At 39.7% G+C, this 23544-nt stretch overlaps 1 protein-coding gene and 1 long non-coding RNA gene across 7 annotated transcripts in view; one reads left to right on the top strand and one right to left on the bottom strand.

The window, feature by feature from the left end:
• The window catches only part of LOC100543530 (glypican-5-like), a 427109-nt gene that overhangs the window by 384478 nt on the left and 19087 nt on the right, over positions 1-23544 (bottom strand). For all 6 annotated transcript variants that reach the window (XR_014885612.1, XM_085233256.1, XM_085233255.1 and 3 more), the window contains exon 2: positions 12029-12190. Coding sequence is in view for 5 of the 6 variants with exons in the window: in XM_085233256.1 (XP_085089382.1) it covers positions 12029-12190 (162 nt within the window). In the remaining variant the exon portion in view is untranslated. The remainder of the gene's footprint in view (positions 1-12028; positions 12191-23544) is intronic.
• Positions 16643-23466, top strand: LOC146543584 (uncharacterized). The gene is made up of 2 exons (XR_014885460.1): positions 16643-16752; positions 22994-23466. It is a non-coding gene; the product is annotated as an uncharacterized LOC146543584 (long non-coding RNA).

The raw sequence follows: 23544 nt of genomic DNA, 5'->3' as shown, positions 1-23544 counted from the left end.
CAGGATCACCTCCCTAACCTGCTGGCCATGCTTCTTTTGATATGGCCAAGGATATGGTTGGCTTTCTGGGCAGCAAGGGCACAGTGCTGATTCATGCTCAGCTTGTCATCTACCAGTACCCCCCAAGTCTTTTTCAGCAGAGCTGTGCTCCATCCTTACACCCCCCCAGCTTGTACTGTTAGCAGGGGTTGCCATGACCCAAGGCGCACACCTTGCATTTAGATTTGTTGAACCTCATAAAATTCCCCTGGGCCAACTGCTCAGCCTGTCTAGGTCTCTCGTTCAGCATGCCGTTCCTCAGACACGTCAACTGCACCACAGATTTGCATCTTCTGCAAATTTGCCATGGGAGCAATCAATCTCACTACAAATACAATCAATTAAGATTTTAAACTGACTCTTGAAGGACACCACTCACCAGTGATCGCCATCTGGACATGGAGCCAATAACCATCACTGTCTGGGTATGAACTTGCAACCCATTCCTTGGCTATCTAACAGACCACCCATCAAATCCATATCTTTCTAATTTGGAGAGGAGGATGTTATGGGGAATCATGTCAAAGGTCTTACTGAAGTCCCAACAGCTGACATCAGTGGCTCTTGCCTTGTCCATTGATGCAGTTAGGCCATTAGAAAAGGCATCTAGGTTGGTCAGGCAGAACTTGCTCTTGGCGAAGCCATTCTGATTCTCCCTTATCTCCCTCTCTTCCCTCATCTTCCTTAGCATAGCCTCTAGGATAGCCCGTTTCAAAATCTTCCCCAGCACAGAGGTGAGGCTGACAGGTTGGTAGTTCCCTGGGTCATTCTTTCTACCCTTCTTAAAAATGGGTGCAACATTGCCTTTTTTCCCCAATCACCAGGGACTTCACCTGACCACAGTGACTTTTCAAATATCACTGAGAGTGGCTTGGCAACTATATCAGCTAATTCCTTCTGGACATTCCTTTTCTGGAATATGTACTCATAGCAGCTTTTCTTGCTCTTTTTTGCACCTCCTGCCAGTCTCAACTGAGCCTTGCCCTTCCTGACCCCAATCGTCCACAGCCTAGCAAACATCCCTATACTCTTCCCAGGGAATCTGTCCCTGTTTCCACTGCCTGTGCATTTTCTTCCTGCTTTCCAGTTTGACCAGCAGGTCCCACCATTCAGCCATAGTCTTTTGTCTTTCCTTCCTGACTTATTATGCCTGGGGATGGAGAGCTAAAGGAAAGCTTCCTTTAAGACCTGCAAGCTCTGTTCCCTTGTCTTTTAGGACAGTTTCCCAGGGCATTTTCTTGACTAACTCTCTGCAGAGCTGGAATTTGGCTGTTCTACAATTCAGCATCCTGATTTTAGACATACACTGTCAGACTTCTCTCATGAGTGTGAACTCCAACACTGCGGCAACTACAGGCCTGATGTCAGCACTCAGTTCATCTGCATTGGTGAGCAATAGGTCTAGCACTGCATACCTCCATGGTGTCCAAATAACACACAGCCCCACCAGGAGGTGTTCAAGGCCAAGCAGCCTAATCTAATGGTTGGCAACCCTGCCCAAGGCAGTTACAGCTCAAAGATTTTTAAGGTCCCTTCCAACCTAAGCCATTCTATGATATCCTTCCAGTACTTGAAGGGAGCATATGAACAGAAAGGGAATGGCTGTTTAACGGGTTGATAGTGATAGGACAAGGGGAATAGTTTTAAATTGAGACAGGGGAGGTTTAAGTTAGATATTAGGACGAAGTTTTTCATTCAGAGGGTTGTGAGGCACTGGAACAGGTTGCCCAAGGAGGTTGTGGATACCCCTTCCCTGAAGCATTCAAGGCCAGGCTGGATGTGGCTCTGGGCAGCCTGGTGTGGTGGTTGGCACATAGCGGGGGTTGAAACTAGATGATCTTTGAGATCCTTTTCAACCCGGGCCATGCTATGATTCTGGCTCAAGAAGTTATCCCCAGTGCATCCCAGGAGCATCCTGGATTTCCTACAGCTCATCTACTTTTTCAGCAATTATCAGGTTGGTTGAAGTCCCCCAGCAGGATGAGAGCCTGCAATTGCGATACATTCTGTAGCTGGAGGAAGGCAGCTTCACTAACAAGCTCTGCTTGATCAGGCAGTTTATAGTATACATCAGCCGCGGGACTCCCTGTGTTGTCTTGGTCTCTCTTAACCACAGGCTTTCAACATGCTTGTGGCCATTTTTTAGGGACATATCATCTCAGCACAAAGAGAGACAAAAGAAGTTTTACTGTGTTTTAGAAAATATCCATTATACGCAACATGGTTAATAGTTTTTGTAATCCTATAAATATTTCTGTAGACATCATCTTTGTTACTAGATAGAGTTTGAAAGATTTACTTGAATTTACAGTCCAAGGCTAGATTGTTCATCCTTTGTTTTCATTGTATCTTTCACTTAAATTTGGTATTTTGAAAGCACATCAGGTCAACTAGAACTTTTTTTTTATGAAAGAGGACAGTTTTCCCCATTAAAAAAAAAAATCAAAGGGGGAAATAAACTAGTAATTTCATCTTTCTGACAAGCTGCCCAAATGACAAGGTAGGAGGGTAGGAAACGCAATCAGAAACACACAAAAAATGCCAAATTCAAGTTATTTGCATACTATAGTACTCAGGGATGCTAACAAAACACAAATATCACAGGTACAAGAGATTCAGGATAAAAAATGGTGCCTGTCTCAGAGCTGCCAATAAAAGCAAAGGCAAACAACATCTGACATATAAACATACATAGCGGAGGAAAGACAAGAAATGGTGTAAGCATGACAAAACTGGTCATTGTAGCAAGCAGCAGTTTCAGCATATTTTGGATTGACTTTAACAAGCATTTTGTTTATCTTGACCTTAAGGAGAGGCATTTAAAGGAAGATAATGAAATTGTAGATGATATTTCCAGTCATGGTTCTCCAACACAGAAGACAGCACTAGATAAAACAGAAAATGCCATCTGAATTTTTATGGTAAGGGAATGAAAAAGTTAGCATCATTGGTCTGTGACAGAAACTGACATTTAGATCACAAAACACAAGTGACTAGCATTATGGCCTACACTGGAAAGTACAAGATGAAAGGCATTATTTCAGATGCAGTAGCAGTATCAAAGAGAGAATGGCTAGGAAAACTATCTTTCCAGGTGAATTCTGAATAGTGTGAATCTTAAAGCTGATATAATCATTAATATGCAAATTCCAGGAGCGTTTGGTGAGATTTTACTGTGTGAAGAAAAAAAAAACTAGTATTTACATTTGCAAGACAATTATTACAGATCCTGACAAAAAAAAATGCTGTGATAAAGAGACAGCAAGTTTACAGATGAAGAACCTCATTAGAAAGTACAAGCTGAAGACAAATGGTGTTGCTGAATCTGAACAGAAAAACGTAAGCAAAGGACAGTTTGGTCACAGAAAAAATACTTCAACTGTGCTGAACTTTTGACAAAACGACAAGCTCTCTGTACTACATTTCATATGAAATGCAGAAGTCAAGTAGAAATCTTCATAACAATACGCATTTAGTAAGAACAATCATGAAAAGAGCCTACATCAGACTGAAGATTCCTATAGGCCTATCTCAAACAGCATCCAGTGACACAATTTCAGAAGTATTCGAACAGGACAAAAACAAAGTTTTCCCAATATACTACCTTCCAAAGTTATGCAGCTCAGCTTTCTCAGCCAGAGCTGTTCTCTCCATGCTCAACAATAATGACACCATTTTCCCCTTCTGAACTAACAGTACTGCTTGAAAAAGCAGATCTTTCTGTTTGCTCTCAATCTACCACAACTCCAAAAAGAAAAATGATTTGTATTAGAGAATAAAAAATTAATGCCTCCTCATATTCTTCATAACAATCAGTAGCATGGAGAAAGAGGTAGGTTGCTCCCAAACTAATGCTCCTATTTATTTCCATAGAAATTACAGCAGATACAAAGAACACAATAATGCAGTAAAAAAAAAAAAATCTCAATTTTCAGTACACATGCAATGAGAGATGAAAGTATAGGGAAAAAAAAAATCAAAAAATTTGTAGAGTCTCACAGGACTTTAGGATGAACTTCTACACACATTCATTTTATGCTGAATATGCACTACAGAACATCTTAAAGAAAACAGTTTATTTTTTAGTTTGTTTTCACATTTAACTTCCAGCCTGTATGTACATAAAAAAAAACAAAACACATTCCTTATATCGTTCCTTTAATGCATAGTAGATCATCCAGTGGAAAGGCAGGATCACTGCCCTCAACCTGCTGGGGTTGTTCACCCCGGAGAACAGAAGGCTCTGGGAAAACTGGAGAGTGGCCTTTCAGTATTTAAGGGAAAGATGTGAGAAAGAAGAGCACAGACTCCTCAGTAGGGTCTGCTCTGACAGAACAAGGGAAAATGGTTTTAAACTAAACCAGGAGATTTAGACAGGATATAAGGAACAAGATTTTTTTTTATAGTAAAAGTGGTGAGGCACTTATCTGGGCAATCAGGTTGCCCAGAGACTTGGTGGTGCCCCATTCTTGGTGACAATCAAGGTCAGGCAATGCGAGTTTTTCATTTCCATGTTATCTGTTTCTTACCTAGTATCTCTCATCCAGAATCTTGACTAAAGTGCGCACCCAACTTCTGCAAAGGTAGAGGTCAAATGCAGAGTTTCCACCACGACTTCAGTAACTGCCATTCACAACTTTATGCTAGTATTTACTCACAGACCCTGACATGTCTCAAAGTTTTAATCTTATGAACATGCAAAATTAAAAGTGAGTGCATTAGGAAATACTGCACATTGCAAAATTATTTTTATATTTTGCTGAAAAAGGACACATTAACAAAAAGAATTTAGTACCCCTCCTCCCACCCCACATGCAGACCAAGACTGAAGTTTTAGCTAAGTATCAGGTTCTAAAGCCATAAATGGCATACAGAAGATGAATATTTATACTGGGAATAGTACATGTTCAGCAATAAAACTTAGGAATCAGATGGCACAATGGAAATACCATCCAGCCTATTTAAAGCAAGTAGCCTGACACATACTAAGATTGTTGACAGCATGCTGTCAACAGTGCCAATTTTTGTGGCACCCAAATGACAGCTTGTTTAAAGAAAAGAATTAATGGATGGGGGGGAGGGGCAAAAAGGGATAACTGCACAATTGAAACAAGTGCATTTCAGCTTCAACTCAAAGCTAATAAATTATCATTCACCAAGAAACAGAAAAGTATAAAAAAGGAAGAAGATTCACTGCTCATATTTCTGATTTACCTTGCCACTGGGCAAAGTCTTTAAGTGGCCCTATAGCCTTATCCAAAGTGAGGCAGTTACTGACATTTCAACTGAGATGGCATCAAAAACAGGGACAAAAAGCAGCACAGTAATTTCAGATGTCTCTCTTAAAGGTGATTCTTCAGCACCATTGCACATAAATTTTGGTTACATAGGCTATTCATTTCTAGTGGGTTTTGGCTCTCCTACCTACAGTTCTTTAATTGCCTCCATCTACGTTGAACAGTTTTACAGTGAATTGCAAACCTGGGGAATTCCCTTTGATGACAACACAGTAAGCATACTGGGTTTATGACCAGTAGGAAGAGGAATCTTATAAAGGAGTTGATGCAGAATGTCAGCTTCTCATACTGCTCTGTCCAACACACTGACCTGACCCACAGTCAGGGTGAAGAAGTCCAACTGTGTGAAGATCAAGAACAAAAATGAGGATCTCATTCATGAGATTACAAGCAGCCAAAATCACTTTCCCCACTAAAGTCCCTAGGAATCGTTAATACATATATATACTTTTTTTTTTTTTTAAATAAGGGATCAGAAGATATCACTAAGATAAACTGTGGTGCACTCCCAGCCCTGCCTATGGGCTCTTGTACCACTTATGGAAGGACATCTCCCCTGCCCAGAGCCTCAGTTTATCTATTTCTAGCACTGATTAAACAACAAAGTCCTTTTCAGCAGTGCTTCAAGGTCTACAGACTGAAAGTACCACATAAAGAGCTCTGTATGTTTCAACAAACAGCAGCAGCAGGCAAACAGCAGCAGTCTAAGTGCACGCAGTTTGCCCACGTGAAGCTAAAAAGGAATATTCTAGCCTTCCTTAGGCTGTCATTCCTGCTAGAAAACACAGATTATTTGGCCCATCGGAATGGGAATAGGAATAGACAGCATACAGGAGGTGGACAGAAATACTCTAATGAAGCTTCTTTCTTTTCTCTGCAAGGAGTCATTTTTGCAGTGAGCCAAAACAAAATTATACATCTCAGGCAGCTTTCAGCTCAAAGGTCATCAGCATACAAAATGCTACTTGGCAGGTTTACTCCAAGAAGGAGTGTAAGAAAGAAGGGTGTAAGAAAGAAGCCACATAATACAAGATTATAAAAAAATACTAATTAAAAAAATTGTTTCTGCAATCTATCAGTAAGCAAAGCAAACCAAAGGCATAATGGTGATGCTTGGTGCCTGTCTGCTTTCTTTCCCCCTCCCCCCCTTTCTTAAATAGCTCTGAATTTGGACTGTATCTGTTACCAGTATTATGGCTATACTGCATGTGTTATTTAACTACAAAACAGAGTGCACTTCCCCAAATATATTTTGTTTTTTAAACATCACTGTACCTTAACACCATTAGCCAGTCACCCATATTTCGAGGTGATATTTCTAAGTTCAGTAAAAATAAATGCCAGCAACAAAGCAATTCAGCCAATTAAAATTTAAAATGTTTGACTGTTTGCTTGTAAGCCTGTGCACTTCTGGTTACTTCTGGAAGTGTTCGGGTGGGTCACTTGGACTGGACAGTACTTACCATCAGTACTGGTATCAATCCCATGACCTACAGAAGCCAGCTGACCCATTCAGATTACCAAAGAGACAGTCAAATCAGGAACTTTGTGCTTCGGGATTTTTGGGATCAACTGGATATGAACTTTCAGACCTTCCACTGAGAACCAGGGGCTCCGGGATCCAAATCTGCTACCACCAGTTCTCTCATTGCCTTGCATCATTCATGTTCTTCTCAGTTGTCAGCTGCCATCAGGTGACAACAGGGCAGAACAACATATTTACAACAGCAATGCCACAGTAGCAGCTTCTGCTATGAAAAATAGCAACAAGGACCTCTTCCATCTCACATCTTCCCACCCAACACAAAGAATCTAACACAGCTTCTCTCAAACCCTTCACAGTTAGGAGAGAAACAGAACGTTACAAAGCTGTTGTATTCTTTTGCGGGGGAAAGGATATGGGAACACCTGACCCCCCCAACAGAAGGCCAAAAGAATGCTATTTTGGAGGAACAACACAAAAGCATTGCCTTATGACTACCATATTTTTTTATGAAATATTTTCTTTCACAGACGCATTTCTATTCCATGATGTAAAAGTAAAAAGTACAGCAAATAATATTTTTTTTTCTGGAATCTGCCAAGCTTTTCACTGTGTCTCTGATTACCTCCTAATTTGGTGAATGAAATGTGTCGTTTCAAAGCATCTCGCTCTGTCTCTTTGCAGAGACTACCAGCAGAGCAAATAAATTACTAGTGTTCTGACTCTCATTCCCTCAAATTAGCCTCAGCATAAAATAGGAGCAGAGCCAAGCTTTCTGTAGGTCCTCACACAGCACATGCTAGCACTCCATAAAGGATACGGAAAAGGGATGGCAGGTTTCTCTCTGCTGTACGCCCACAACAAAGCTTCCCTAACAGTACTGATAGCAACTTTTAGCCTCCACACCCCTTCTAATCCACAAACAATGAATCAAAGTTGCCTTGTTTGGACCTGTACCCAAGGACTGCAGTGACTGCACGACTGAACTGATGAGGCAGGCAGGGAGCAGAAGGATGACTGCGCCAATTAACACATAGTATCACCACAAGAAATAAGAAAATCATTCAAATCTAAGCTAAAGCAATAAATTTGCTTATATGCGTGTCTAAAAAGAGGTTAGGATTAAAAAAAACAATACAGCAATTTCAAAAGGAAAACATTCTGGTTGTCAAAGAGGAAAGCGAGTTACAAAATTAAAGTATCCTGCTTGATCATTTGTTTGAATTATCACTCTGTGCATTTCTATGCTGCAGGCATGGGTGCAAAGACAGAAAATAAGTTCATTTTTGGATGGAAGTAACCCTGCAGCTGATATCAGTGTGCCTCTTCCAATCCTAATTACGTGCAACAGCATTAGACAAAGAAGTTCAAACAAAAAACACCCAAACAGAAGACTGATTTATGAAGTGTTTGAGCAAATACCACATCACTAATACCAAAGACTTAAAAGGGGGAAAAACAGCAGCATGAAACTGAAGTTCTAAGGATGACCATATGCAGAAACAGGCGTTAGCCCAAACAACACAAGACTGCCCACAGCTGCACTATATTTAATGGAATCTTAGAAACTTACAAATCTAGCCCTGGCACCTGTGAAAATTGTCTTATTTCTGCCATGGGCAAAATTACTTAAATAATATTTTCAATTAAAGTAAATAGAATCTCTTCAGATCAAGGCATCCCAGGCACTGTAGAGGGAATACTTAACCCAACCTCTATTAAATTCCTATTCACATGACAAAGCTCTCATTAATATTTGTGATATCTAATTGTTGGCCTTTAAAAGTGTCTTTTGACTTCCATGAAAGAAAACAAGGGGATAGGAATATAAAATGAAACAAACACCACTCCCCTCACTCTAAAAAAAAAAACTGCGCTCTCTTCCCACCAAAATTTGATTCCTATCACTATAGGAAAAGTCAGACTTCTGCTACAGCACTGTGTGTGTCACAGTACTGTAGCAGAAACCAAACTCTATAACCACAAAGCAGTTATAACACAAGTATGGTTTAATCAGCACTGTGCACACATGCTGGGTGCAAACCAGGTAGCCCCTCCTAGCTTGCACACCATGAGGTAGAGGTTAAGAAATATTTATAAAGACAAGTCATATATATGCCACAAATAGGAGGGATATTACAAGTACCTCTGAGAGATTATTATCATATTCTCCACCCCTAGCCCTTTCCACATGTGTACTGAATTGAGGTGGTGATCTTCTGGGGTCATAGGATGAAAGCTTCATGTCTTCCACTTGTTGTCCTTTTTCACCTTTGGTCTGGGTTAAATCTAGACCACGAGGATACAGTCAGCAATTATCTGTTACTTTCTTTTCAATAATAGCGTATCCTGGCTGGATGCAGTCCTCTAAATCATATCTTCCCTAGCCCGTCTTGCAAATCTTGCCTCCCCTTATCTTCCTTAAACAATTCAGCAAGGTTTGAGCAATGCTTCCCCTTTAAAAAAATTTTAAAGAAATATCTTCCACATCAGCAGTTAAGAGAACTAACTAGTGCTTTGCTTTGATTACACTAACGCTACTGAAGGCGAGTGCGTTCCTAACACTGCAAAAAGTATACGCGTGTTTGTAAAAGAAAGTTTTGTGCACAAAAAGCATACAAGTAAACATGCCACATACAAAAAAAAAAAAACCTGTTATTTTTCACAAGTCTAAATTAGTTCCCATTGTTGTAAGAAACCTGAAGTCGGAAACGCAGCTGAGAGCTTAAAATAAGGAATTTATTGTTGTTAAGACTTCAAATGTGCTTTTAGCACTCTCACCGTTCAAAAGAGCAACAAACCAAAACAGACCAAAAGGACAAAGTTAATTCAGTGCAAAAAAAATCTTCCCTCTCATTAAGTATCTCACACAGTACTATGTGTAGCAACAAGATGTTTAAGACACAAGATAGAGAAAGAGGTTTTCCACTGACACCTGGGACAAAACCAAAGGACAATACAGCTCCCAACACAACAGAGCAAAGCTGCATTTCTGAATGCTCCATCTAACGTACACAGAAGGCCAAACATAATGAGTTACAAACCATCTATTTAACCATTTTGGGGACATGCCTGTTAATTTAAACTATGTGAAATGTCTAACTACTACTTTCATTTCATCAAAAGGCCTCCTCAGCAATAGACCATACAGCCACTGGCTTGACCTAAAGGGGCTGGTAGGTCAACCAATTCTGACCTTATCTCTGTTCTGTCATGATACTAAAATATTACTTGAATAACTCACCAATGTTTAACAATGCAAACAGACACCTTTGCAACGTAGGGGCCCTTTTACTGCAGCGTTCCTCCAGAGAGCTCTTTAACCAAATTCTTAATTCATGGGGGTTACTAAAACATTTAGAAAATCTGATTCTAAAATAAACTACAATGCCATTTTTTACTCAAAGGTACAGAACAGAAAAAAGAAGTAAGCAATCAAAAGCAGGTTTTTTTTCACCTTGCATTTACACATCTCTAATGATATCTAGCATCAATTACTGTGAACTTTAGATAATATGCATAACACTACAATCAGATGATAACAGCATGGTGACAAAATGTTTGGCTACAGCAAATGAGAATGAGCCCAAATACAGCAGCCACAGATACAGAAACAAAAGAAAAGAGCTACTTACCTTTGGAAGATCTCAGGTAGGCACAGAGCTCCAGCAAAAGATGCCCTTATTTCCACTGCCAACTCCTAAATGACGACTGGCAAGGGGTGCATACTGGCTCCACCCCTTCTCATCACTCGGTACATTACATGCACCTGAGCTCCCCTGGGTTGGCCTTGCCTTCCCACCAGGTGACCCATAGGTTCAGGCCATGACTTACCATTGTCAGTACAATATGATACCTTTTATTCACTAACAGTCACTTCTTTTTGAAATATTTTACAAATGGAAGAAAACTAAGCAAAAAAAAAAAAAATCTACTATTTGATTAAAAAAAATGCCTTTTAATAACAAGCTTAATTATATAGACCTCAAAACTTTGTATTTTAATAACTACTGCCTTGTTTTCAAAACCCATTCCATGAAGGTGTTCAGCACTAAATACAGCACAGTAGTAAGATAAAATTAAGCACATTAGTCCCATGGAAGTCAGCAAGCTGGATTCATCACTCAACAACTGATTTAATCAATCCCACATTTAACATTTACAGTCTATGCTTAAATGCCTTCCTAGAGAAAGTCCAGTGTGCAACAGTCTATAATGAACAATCCTACACAATCACTTCCCTCCCTTTAATTGAATAACAACGGTTTGAAGAAACTACATAAACCTGTATGAACACATTAGAGCAAACATCTTTGAAAACATCATGAGTTATGAGAACAGACTTTAGCTACAGAATCCTTCATATACTCACATTCAACAGTGCAGTCATAATTCCAGAAAACAGGACCCTACATGTGACCTGTTAAGTAGCAAAACATTTTAAAAAGCAGAGAAAACTGTATTTTCATTTAACACATCTGTATGGGAACTGCTGAGTCATGGCCTGAACCTCTGACTGATCACTTGAAGCGAGCAGTGAGTCAGCCATGGGAGCACAGGTGAAGGCATTCAGCTGTGCTGCAGGAAGGGATGGAGCCTGGCTGCACCTCTCCTAGAGCCATGTAAAAGCTGACTGCCAGTGGGGAAGGATCTCTGCTGGAGATCGGTAAGTGAGCCCAGAATATGGGTAAGCTTTCTATCTATTCTCTTTTTGCTATTATAATCTGCTTTGCCTAGCTCTTGTTTATTTTGTAATTATAGCATCTTAATATTCATTGATTATACACATATCAGGTAGAGCACTCATTTTTCAGCTTCAAAAAGTAAATTTCAATTGAACTCTTTACATCTCTATATGGTTTGACAACATAAGGGTATCAAAACGCATAAAAAACTATAAGGCACTTAAATGATATTTGAAAATGCCTTGAAAAATCCACATAAATCCTTTTTTAAAATGATTTCAGGAATAAGGGCCATTCTATTCCTATATAGATTTAGGCAGGTACTTAAATTTAACAGTCAAGACTACACGCCCTCACCTTTTCCTAAAGGCAAGATCATTAAAGAGCAGGGAAGTAAACAAGAAGCCAGTGACTACAGTATGCAGCGCAACAAAAATGAAGAACAAAAACAGCTTTTCTTTCATCTGTACAGAATAATTTTACAAGCTGTTCATCGAAGACTGAAGTACTTCAACAGTTCCTACCTTGAAAAGCTGTGGTATGGCCAACAATCACGTACTTCAGTTCAAAATTCAGTGCCTGGATACTCTGCATCCTCTCTCTTCGAACAGCTGCCTGGTAACTCTCTTCCATTTTTTTGGTGCAGCATGTTGGTGCTTTATCTTGACAGATCTGTAAATCTGACTCTATAAAAAGAAAGGGAACAAATACCATTAAAATAAATAATGCTTCCTAACATGAAAGCAACAACTAAGTTAAAAAGTTTCCTGCAAAACATATTAGGCACAAAACCACCTAAATACAAGGGCACAGCAAAATGACTGAAGATGCGCATTTGAAGGGGCAACACATCCACTGCACAACTCATGCTAAAGGCATCAACCTTTTAACATCTGAGTGAAAACCATGTTTAAATTAGAATCCAATATGCACTGTGCAGCGCTCCAAGGAAATTCCTATTGGCCTCCTACCTAGTGAAAGGCTCTCAACATCTGTAAATTTCTAAGCAGCTAAAAATGAATAAAAGCATTGGCGTTTTCTAAAATGCCACCAAGTTACCATACCTTTTTTTTTTTCCATTTCTCTCTAGTTCTGACGTGTTTAACTCCTTTCTGAATCAGATTTCCCAAGAACAGCAGAAAAGCAAGCGCCAATAGTTGCCACAAAATAGAATCTGTTTCTGTGGCAGCCTGTGTTTACCTATGTAGGGCCAAAGATAAGAAACTATGATGCTACGTTTATATATAACAAGTGCTATGTAACGCTAGTGGGAAGTACTTCAACTTCTGAGCCTGAGCAGTACTGAACATCAACAGGTATTTACATAAACTAAAAGAAAAAGCCTGGTTATAAGCTTAGCCACACACAGGCAGATCTCTGCCTAACAGTAACCTTAGTATTTCTGAAAGCAAGTAATGGCTTACCTATATTTAACAAAAGCACTGAAGTCATTCCTACCTTGAAACTACAGAAAATTTGCAAGTCTATTAAAATTTTCTTAACTTTTGTGAACTACTTTTGGTTCTACTTTCTCTTCATCTTTTTGTATGTACATAAGATAACGAAATCTGCATTACAATGTTGCAGTAGACATTTGGGCTCTGTTTGCCATGCCATATAACATTCGTGGAAGCAATAAGTTCTGGAAGGGAGCTGTTACAGACAGAAATACTCCTTTACTTCACATATCACATGTTTTAAGTGGGGAGAACAACAACAACAAAAAAAAAAGCAAAAAAAAAATCTGCAAATACCTATTAAGTAGTGAGAGCAAATCTAAAAACAGATGTGCAAAAAAACTCAAGCAACCAAAAAAAAAAACAAGACAAAACAAAAAAACCTATAAACAAAATAGCCATTATTTTTATATACATATATAAGAAAGGAACCATTTCCAGTGCAATCATCAGCAAATCAAGATAAGAATTTCACAATGAGATGCTGCAACAGCACATGTCTGCCCTTCACCTCACAGTGAAGATGATGGGGGCTGCTGGGCTGTGTGGGCCCAGGCCACGGCTGCCTGCACCTCCTTTCTCCTGCCCCTGCACAGCTTTGGGGCAGGAACTGTCCCTCCCCCAGGGCAGACGCTGCAGGAGATTTGGTCTCACCACACAACAAACTCCTCACAGAGGTGAGAATGGATGCTTGGATACCTGACAGAGAACGACATCAGCATGGGCTATCTCACCACGCAGTTGCTCCAGCAAGGCCTCAGCCCATCAGCACTGAGGGGATCTCTGCTGTGATATCACTGCTGATGGCCTCACTCCAAACAACAGAACTGTGACCAATGGGCATGACTGTCCACAACTATACCTTCCTCTCAAGGATTTCACTCAGGACACAAGCATTAATGAGCCATCATCACCATCTTGCCGTGCGGATTAAGGTACAGTAAGACGGCATAAACAGCTGAAAGAATGAAGAAATAGGTAACAGGGTGCACCAGACCTTCTGAAAATCTTGAGCGCATCATCCAAACAACATGTGCCCAGGGTCAATGTTAGGCCAATAGCTCACTGAGAATGAGGAGCTTCAACAAATCTGCCTTGCCAAAAAGTGTAACTGCTGAAAACATCATGTTTGATCTGAAAACGTTCCTTCCAGCTTTTAACAACTCTCCTGAAAGCACAGCTAGTTTATGTAAAAAAGTCAAAATCAAAAGTGAAATATTTCAATAAACCTATATTTTGATTCCAGTTCATGAAACAAAAAATGGTTGTGACAGACTGCGCTCATTCTGCACTCATACTGTTCTGGAGGTAGACTTGCATCAATTTAGGATGTAATTTTAGGAACAGGAATGATGACTCTACCCACACAAGCTGAGTTGCTGCAAAGATGTGACTACATTGTGCAGGCAGCTGGAAGAGCAGCAGGAGGGCTGAACAGTCACCACCAACTGAGCATGCTCTTGTCCTGGTCTTGTGTGCTAGAGAAGCTGGTTAGGGTTGAAATTAGCTTCTTGGCCAGGCTAATTTTAACTCCTGCTTGCCCCATGAGCATATGTTTGTTCTGTCACATGGAACCAGAGGTCAGAAAAGGACCGCTTCTGAGCTGGCAGCATGGAGTGTATGTGACATTATAGTGTAGACTGCTGAGACACTAAGACAGTTTTGAAGAGTAGGTCCAAGAGCAGAGGGCTTGCATTACTCAGCCTCTGCAATGCCAGGCTGCTATGCGGAACACTTCCCCTTGCAGCAGTCCTCTGAGGTCTTCTTTGAAAGACCTTTACCAAGCTCAGACCTGTATGAGAATGGTTCGAAGCACAGTGCCCCTTGCTGCCTGCAGGACCTGCACAAGGAAGCCACACAACTGTCAGTTCTGCACCCACTGATACTCTTTGCATTGAGCCATCACACATCTCTTCCAGAAAACCATGAGTACAGAGATTTTAGCTGAAACCACACTCCCGCGACTCCCCATCCCTCTACGCCCTCAGATGAACACTCCAGGAGCCGTAAGATTAGTTTATTATGCTGGTCCAGAGCAAAAGCAATAGAGGGCACTCTCAGATAAAGAAAGCATTAAGCCCCTAACAGTGCTGGAGCTTTAAAAGACCAGCAAAGAGTAAGTCCCACTCCCCTCACAGTACTATCAGGTTGGGACTGTATTGCACGGAACCCATCAGTTTCTCTTGCTTCAATAGTAGCCTGGAGCTATAACTTCTAACACAATTCTAGAAACCTAATAAAAGTTCTCAGTACTACAACAACCTGGGTGCTGAGATTCAATTAGAACCGACCATTTCTATCTTTAAGTCTTTAATAACACTGTCACTAAAATGAGTTCATCTTATCTCTCATCTTAATTCAAAATATACTCTCCAAGAGAAAGAAAAGTGGTGAAGAACACTGAGATCCAGTGGTGATTGAGGGGCATATTTCACAAAGCACTGCTGATCATCAACAGAGAGAAAACCTTAATGGGAAACTCCTTCAAGTTTAGGAGCAAAGCTATTCTGTACTCCAAAGAGAAGAGAGAAAACAACATTCATGAATATAAAATAGGGTAGAAAACTTAACAGCATTATTTCAAATCTGATTCTGCTAATAGCTATCTAGGATTTTCATAATTGTTTCCCCCCAGGCTGCTCATTATTTTATGTCATTGTAAAATAATTCAGTTTGGAATAATCTCTGCAGGTCATCTAGTTCAGCCCTTCCCCTAAAGTCATTATGATACAAAGAATCACAAGCCTTTCCCCTGCAGCTTGAGTTGGACTTTCCACTCACCTCTTTGTTCAGGACACCTACAGTCACAGCAGGAACAACCTACAAGCTAAAGAAGTGTAGCACAAGCCAATTTGTCACATCAAATCCCTGGTTTAGAGGAACAGAGCAGGAGCAATCCCATTCTTCCTCAACGAAAGCACAAAAGGCATCTTCCACCTGCACTTGACCTATTGCGCAAGTATCTCTATTCATCTGTGTTTCTACTCTGTGGTATCTGGAAGAACGGAGCAATGACTAAAAAACAGGATGAAGTATTTTGCTGAAATTTAGAAGTCATATTCAGAACAAGAAAAATACTACACTGGAGTCTAAACCATAAGCATCTTAGAAAGCAACAAAATCCGTATTCAAAATTCCTGAAACCCTAAAGCACTTAATACAAGCCAGAGGCATCACCACCTTGTCACAAGAGTAAATTATTTAAGTGCCAAATGCACATAAAACTACCGATCCCTACCTGGTGTCAATATGGCCACCCCTACTGAAGTCACTGCAGAGGTTGTTGTGGTGTTTAGTTACTTGTTTGTTTGTTTGTTTGTTTTATATCAGCAGAGTTTTGGGGCTCCACTCTGAATTTTGGTGTAAGTCAAAGAGACTGGCCTTTAAAGCTATTTGAGTTAGTGTACATGTTAGTTCTCAAAAGCAAAGAGAGGCCTGTAATTTAGCAATAACAAAAGCTAAATATATATTCGTTTTGCTAGTTGACCATGCAACTTAACAATGTTTCAAACAAGCAGCTGTCATGGTTTTGTAATTTTTTTCTATCAGTATTCCACATCAAAACATCATGCAAAGCACGGGTAATTAAAGAGTTAATACTCCAGTTCTGCAGACTGACAACTTGCTGGATACCAGGCTCTCAGAAGAGAATAACTACATATCCCAGCAGACCTCATGGTCAGAGAGGAAGATATGTCACGGGAGGAAGGAAGTCATGGGATCTTGCTCTCTTACTCACTGCGTGGCAGAGGGTGTGGATGTGCTTCCAAGCCGTGTGCCTTCAGTTCAAAGTAGGTTTCCTCAGTTTCAGAAAACTCTCTCTCTTATTTTATTTTATTTTATTTATTAGCCTCAATTTCAATTAGATTGTATTATGTTGTGTTATCTTGTATTTCGATATCATAGTTAGTAAAACAAGTTTTCCTCCTTAGATCATTGTCGCTGTTTTGGGGGGGTTTTTTTGAGCCTAGTTCCCATCTCCCTACCCTTCTTGTTTTCCCTTTCCATTTTTGGGGTCAGGGGGCCCACGGGCCTGGTTGCCCCCCTGTCACAGGCCTAGATTGATCTAGATTACTCCATGACAGCAGCAGAGATGCCAAATACCCTGCCATCTTTAAAATGTTGTACACACTGCAAAAGCTATACTCTGAATGCAGCAAGCTGGATCTTTAGCATACACTAAACAACGTACCTTCACAACTTTGTTGTAAGTCCTGATTTGTATAAACTGAGCTTATAGTATCCACTGTACAGAATATTCCTGAACAAGCACTATCAGAAGTTAAACTCAGTGTAATCCATCCTCTGAAAGCTTTTACTCTTTTATATTATAACAAGCTTTTCAACAGTATTTCCAAACAAAGCTCTAATCCAAAACCCAATATTTTAATACTGTTATAAATGCCTTCATGAACTCCAAGACTCATCGTGCCAGAAGTACCTCATGTTGAGTTTGGCCCAGCTCAACAAGAGCCAACACTTTCTCAGTCTGATACTCACCTGTCTGCTACGGCTGCTGCCTCAGACTGAGGAAAACTCAGCAACTAAAAACAACTCATCTATAGGAGGAGGCAAAATCAAATGAGATAGAGAAATTTCCAACTGGCACACCCCTTGCAACTATCTACTTCACACATGAGAAAAGCCCCCACTTGCACAGCCACACTAGCAAGAGAGGATTAGGAAGTTTGTGAAGTCACTTATGTGCATTGCTGTGGCACAAGAGCTAAAGCCATCATTACCTACAGCTGCAAGGCCACCATCAAGAAACACTCATCCACAAGAACACGAGCCAACTTCACCTGGCAGCAAGTGCAGCTCAGTCGCATTGCAACTTGAATGGTTTTGCACTAGGAAAATTCTCCAACTATATTAAGCTCACCAAGCACAATGCATGCACGCTCCAAGTGTGACTATTTGATTTACCAGCATTTTAAATATCTTAGTTATTACATTTGAATGAAGAAGTGCATGCCAGGAAATGCCAGAAAGATAAAGGAGCAGTGCAGGAGAATGATGTCAGCACAGCACTGTGCTCTGTTGCAAATGAGTGCAGCATGTTAAACAGCATCTAACCCTACAAACCCACAGCTTCTTTCAGCCAGGGGTAATATCAGGTGGACTACAGGGAGCAGAGACTCTGTTACCCCAAATTAGCTCTAAAATAAAGATTACATCGATAAAGGGTTCTTTAAAATAATATTTAAAGTCAGAAAGCTAAAGAAATACCAACGCAGCACTGAGCATAGAACTTGACTTTGCCCCTTCTCAGTTAGTGCAGCATGACTGCATACAAGTCCAACTTGAAAAACACAAGTCATGAAAATTCCTTTTCCACAGTCCCTTGTTTCTTCTTGTACATTAAAAGAGATATTATTTAATATGATCAGTGAACCTTACCCTCTTAGAATAACAAAGGTTCATTAACACATCATTGATGGCCATAAGCAGCTATGTCACCAGACTTCAAACAATTGAGAGGAATAAGCACGTCCTGCTTTATCAAGCACCACATAGATCATGGGTGTCCAATCTTTCGGCTTGCCTGGCCCAGACTGAGTGAAAATGAATCATCTCAGGACACATATTATTTTATACATGTATGTATGTATATATTAATATAGTTGAAAATATATAAGTAACAAAACTGATCTTACTTTTAATATTTTTTAAATTAAAATGTCAAAAAAAGACGGCAACAAAAAACAAACACTAATGGGATATCTGACCTTGTTTTGCAAAAGTAATGCATCAGCCTGGTTCGAAGGCAGCAGCTCCAGTTCTCAGTGAGTTCTCAAGGTGCTCGTCAGAGATTTTTGATGACATTTTTCTCTCTGTATTTGGAAACAGTTGTTCACAACTGTACGTACTGCCAAAAAGCGATGACATGAATGAGGTGTGATTGTGAAACATGGGATATTTTTCTCTAATAACATGGTGCATATAATAGTCAACTACAGTGACATGATCAAATTTTGTGACTGCAAGTCCATATATTTTAATTGAAAATTCACAGAGAATATACTGGAGTTGCAAATATACCAAAAAAATGAGGGGGGTTTTTTGTTTGTTTTTTGTTTTGTTTTTTTGTTTGTTTGTTTTCAATCTTGAACTCTATTCTTAAATTACCTTATCAATATAAAAAACAAGGCTACATTTTTTTGCTGTTCACTGGACTATGCTCAGCCAATGCTGAAAATGATGTGAAATGCTTAAAATTCTTTCCCAAAATCTGAATTTGCCATAATTTAAGTTTCATTTTGAATGCTGTTATGGTTTGAAACATAGCACATGCAAGCTGATTTTCACCTTGAAGATGCATGTATGACTCATTTAAAAGAGCTGCCAAATCCATCAAAAATGCTAGGTCTGTGAACCATTATCCATGTTCTGGCACAAATTTTTATTTTGATTCCATAAAACATTTGATTTCATTATGTGAATGATAATACCTTTTTAGCATTTTACTCTGAATTATCAACCTTACATCAGAAAAGTAAATGATGTCCCCATAATCAGCATCCATACTTATAAGGAATTCCTGTAATTGGCAAAGATTCAATTCCTTGGACTTTATGAAATTCATAGCTTTGACAATAATTTGCACAACGTTATCCATTTTTAAAATTTAAAGAAAATTTTGCACATAAATTTTCTTGACATGACATGCAATGTTTCATCAAACATAAGTTGCTGGTGGCAACTGCATCATCCAATAAAAGATTTGAAAAGTCCTCCTTTTTTACCAGCCACTGAGGCACCATCAGTAGCTATACCGGATAGGTTGGCAAAGGTTAAAGAAAATGGCTTTAATGTAATTTTTACTTTAATGGCAACAAATAAGCCATTTCTTCAGTGTCATTATACTCTCCAAGTCTGCATTCGGAAGTCTTATGGATTGATTATTTTTTGGCAATTTTGTATTTGCCAAAGCTTAATTATTCAATTTAAAAAATTACATGTCTGCCGAATGACAAAAAATGTGTCTACAAAGGCACACACACGTGCAGGTAGACTGAAATATTATTATCAGCAATCTGCGCACTTTACCCACCAAGCGGCACAGGAGCACATAACGTGTCATGCACGCAGGTTTTGAGCTGAGTGCGTGTGGTGGGTGTGAGGGCCAAGTTAGCACAGAACTGCGTGCTTCCCTCCACAGCATTCTGCTCTTGACTACGCAGTCCATGCTAGAGCTACATGCAACCAACTCATGAAAAATATCACTAAAAATCACATAATAATGTTAAAAGTTTAGGATCTTGTGAGGCCACATCACAGGCTGTGCAGGGCCACGTGCAGCCCACAGGGCGTAGGTTGGACATGCCTGACTCAGATAATCTACTGATGTAATTAATAGGGTATGTAGCTACCATCTATTCAAGCATGTCAAAAATACTTGCATGACCTCAAGAGTTCTTGAATAGATCTAAACAAAATCATTAAAAAAAATAAGAAGAAGAACATCCACAAAATGGGAGGATGTCTTGATTTCGCTGGAACTATGCCAGCAAATTTGAGGGGGGTGGGAAACCTTGAACAGGAAAGGAAGGGGAACAGCAAGAAGCATTAGACGCCATGACTCCAGGGAGCTCGCAGCATCAGTAAGCTTGCTGCCAGGACAGCTGGAGACCATCAAGCACTGGCCCTGGTCAGCTTCCAGAGCAGGAACTTTTAAGGATAGCATCTGCACAACGCTGAATTGTTCAGCTTGTTGCTAAGTGCTTTTTGTCTGGGTTTTTCCACTTCCCTTTATTACCCAGTTCTCATCACTCCTGTATTTTGATTTTTGGCCTAGTTTGCAAACCAAGCTCAACACTCTCTGTTACTGCACACCTACACTTTTTGACTTTTCCACCTTAGCTGTTATCTCATGGAATCTGCCTCATGCCTGTGACTGAGGAGGAGAACATGTCTATGCCCTAAATTTAATGTCTCTCCATTCACAGGAACCTAAACTACTGAATAGCTGGAACAGGTTCATTTCTTCCCAATTCTCAGCCCCTCAAACAAGGCCATCTTCTTCTGCTCCTCCCTAAAGCCATCCACTCAGCTTCTCCAATCACTTGCACACCTGTGGGATGTTTTGGAAAAGCAGTGCAGCCAAGAAACTTGTTCAGTTCCATGGCCACCTCTTTCCTACAGGGATGACGAGCTGCTGCAGGCAGAGACCTTTTCATGACACACATCCACAGTTTTCTTGGTTGTTTCCTTAGAAATTCTGGCTATACTGAAGCAGACACTGTGGCTGTTGCAGCCCCTGTTGCTTACCTCATGTTTGTTACCATTCCTCTGATGCAGGCCCTGTAAGTACTCCCTAATTTGCCTTTGGCACCTTCTTCCAAATTCTTCCTCTTCTTAACAGATTATTTGCCTTGATGTAAGAGACAAGACTCAGACCAGAAAGTGTCAGGTGCTGCACAAGGCAAGGACTACCTGTGTTGCCCGTGGAAGAGCACAAGGGCCACCACCTCCAGAATCTGCACTTCCACAAATAGGGAACTAAATGTTTAATACTGATTAAATAAAATGACTTCCCAGCAGCACAGTGCTAAGTGAGAAAAATTCTTAAAATGTGAGCCTATCTGGCAGACTTGCTGACTGCATGATTGTGAATGTTCAAAGGCTTACCAACTCCCTGGTGCATGTCAAGTCAAACAATTTATATTCCTTGAGGATTCATCTTTCTTTCCTTCTAGTTTTTATGTTTTTATTTCAACTATAGACAGGTACATAAAGTACATTTTAAAGCAGTCAGGTTGATAGAGATCAGTTGTTCTCCATGAAGTGGATTTGTACATTATTTAGTGTAATGCCAACTCCTTCCTTAACTTTCCTGGACAGCATACGTAATTGCAATACAGAGGTGAGAGAAAAGTTGCAAGAACTTTCACAAATTTTTACAAAAACCTACCTATCGCTCATCTTTCATTATACCTCACCACATTCACAGCTGAAAATCCCATATAATTTTTCACCATGAGTCATAAACATGCAAAAATTATTTCTTATCGGAAAATAATATAAAAGAAAATCTTTCTACCTTGTATCATCTAAAGCCAACAATAAACAATTCAATTACTACTCTCCAGTGGGGATAGCATTTCACTGTCATAGAACTCTGACATGCAGTACTTCCAGGAAAATGCCACAGAAACCACATACTGTGAAAAGCCTGAACTAAAATAGAGATATGTAACTCTCTGTGAATTACAGTGTTTACAGAAAAAGTGAAGTTTTTAAATGAGTGTTGTAGGTTTCTAGCCCTATTAAAAAGAAAACCTCTGAATGCAAATAAATACAAGGCCATCTATTTAGTACTACCAAGAGATGAAATAAAAATAGCTTTATGAGAGGAGGAATTGCCTCATTCATCTCAACTTTGAAGGCTAACAATAATTCAGATATTAATGCCAACTGTTCTACCAATGGCACCTGACCTTCTTTTTGTAAGAACTGCTTTACCTGCTGTGGTAGGATCTGTAGAAGGTAGTATAGCACAGAACATTTCAAAGATATTGATACATTCATGGTCAATTGTATTTCTTACTGTTTTTCATTACAGCTGTCAATCTACTAGCGTCGTAGTGTTAGACTGGAAGAGGAAACCAAAGCAAAGAAAAATCAAGAAGAAATAAGGGACTTAGAGATCTTTAGGCACCACTCTCAGAAAGGGAAATTGGAAAGAACAACAGAATTGCAGTAGCAAGGAATTCCACAACCCTCCCCTCAGATTTGAATTCCATTTCTGCCTTTTTTACCTGAAAGCCGTGAAGCCAAAGTTCCAAAGAGAATGTGTTCCAATAACACATTCTCTTTCCTTTAAACATGTATCACCCTTCCCCAAAGATTTAATTTTACAGCACTAAACCCAAATACTTATGATCGGTTTGGCTATTTCCATTCTGAAGTCGAGCACCGAAGTCAATGGCAGAAAGCAAGTTTACTGGATAGTTTCTGTTCAGTGTTATGCCAGTATTTGAAATTATTTCTTTAGGATTCCAATCTCTTTTTCATTTTATTTACTTTTAGGAAGAAGAAAGAAGGAAAAACTCTAAAACCTCAGAGAAAAGCACCATGAGAATGTCTACATTATTTTCACAAACAAAATAGTGATTGTTTACAAAGCTGAACCAAAACTAAACAGTTGATTACTAGATAAACACCCTTCACTAAAATCAATTCTTCAGCTCCACCACCCATGACACGATAATTAAAGGAGGCAACAGTAAGTCTACAGTATCACAAAGTCTCTGCATCGTGTTTTCTTTCTTCAGTTCTTCATGCTCATAATTCTATTGCTGTCACAATCAGTGACAATGATGTAATACTAGAGTTTGTTGTCATGAACTGGACCTGCAGGCATTGGAAGACAACCCAAAGCAGAGAAAAGATAAAAGAATTCATCATACACGACTAAACTGAATTGGAGTTGAATACTCATTCAGCACGAGCATTCACAAGAAATAAAAACTTCCATGTGCTGTGTCAGCATTTTGGCACCACACCCCTGTTCTGGTCTATTCCTTGGCATATCTGTACGCTCTTGCAGGAACAGCTGGCAGAACTTGTGCTTGTTACAA

This window comes from Meleagris gallopavo, chromosome 11, assembly GCF_905368555.1.
Source record: "Meleagris gallopavo chromosome 11, MGAL_WU_HG_1.1, whole genome shotgun sequence".
Classification (NCBI taxonomy): Eukaryota; Metazoa; Chordata; class Aves; order Galliformes; family Phasianidae; genus Meleagris; species Meleagris gallopavo.
The sequence above is the reverse complement of the archived record's forward strand: the minus strand, read 5'-3'. Positions and strand labels throughout refer to the sequence as shown.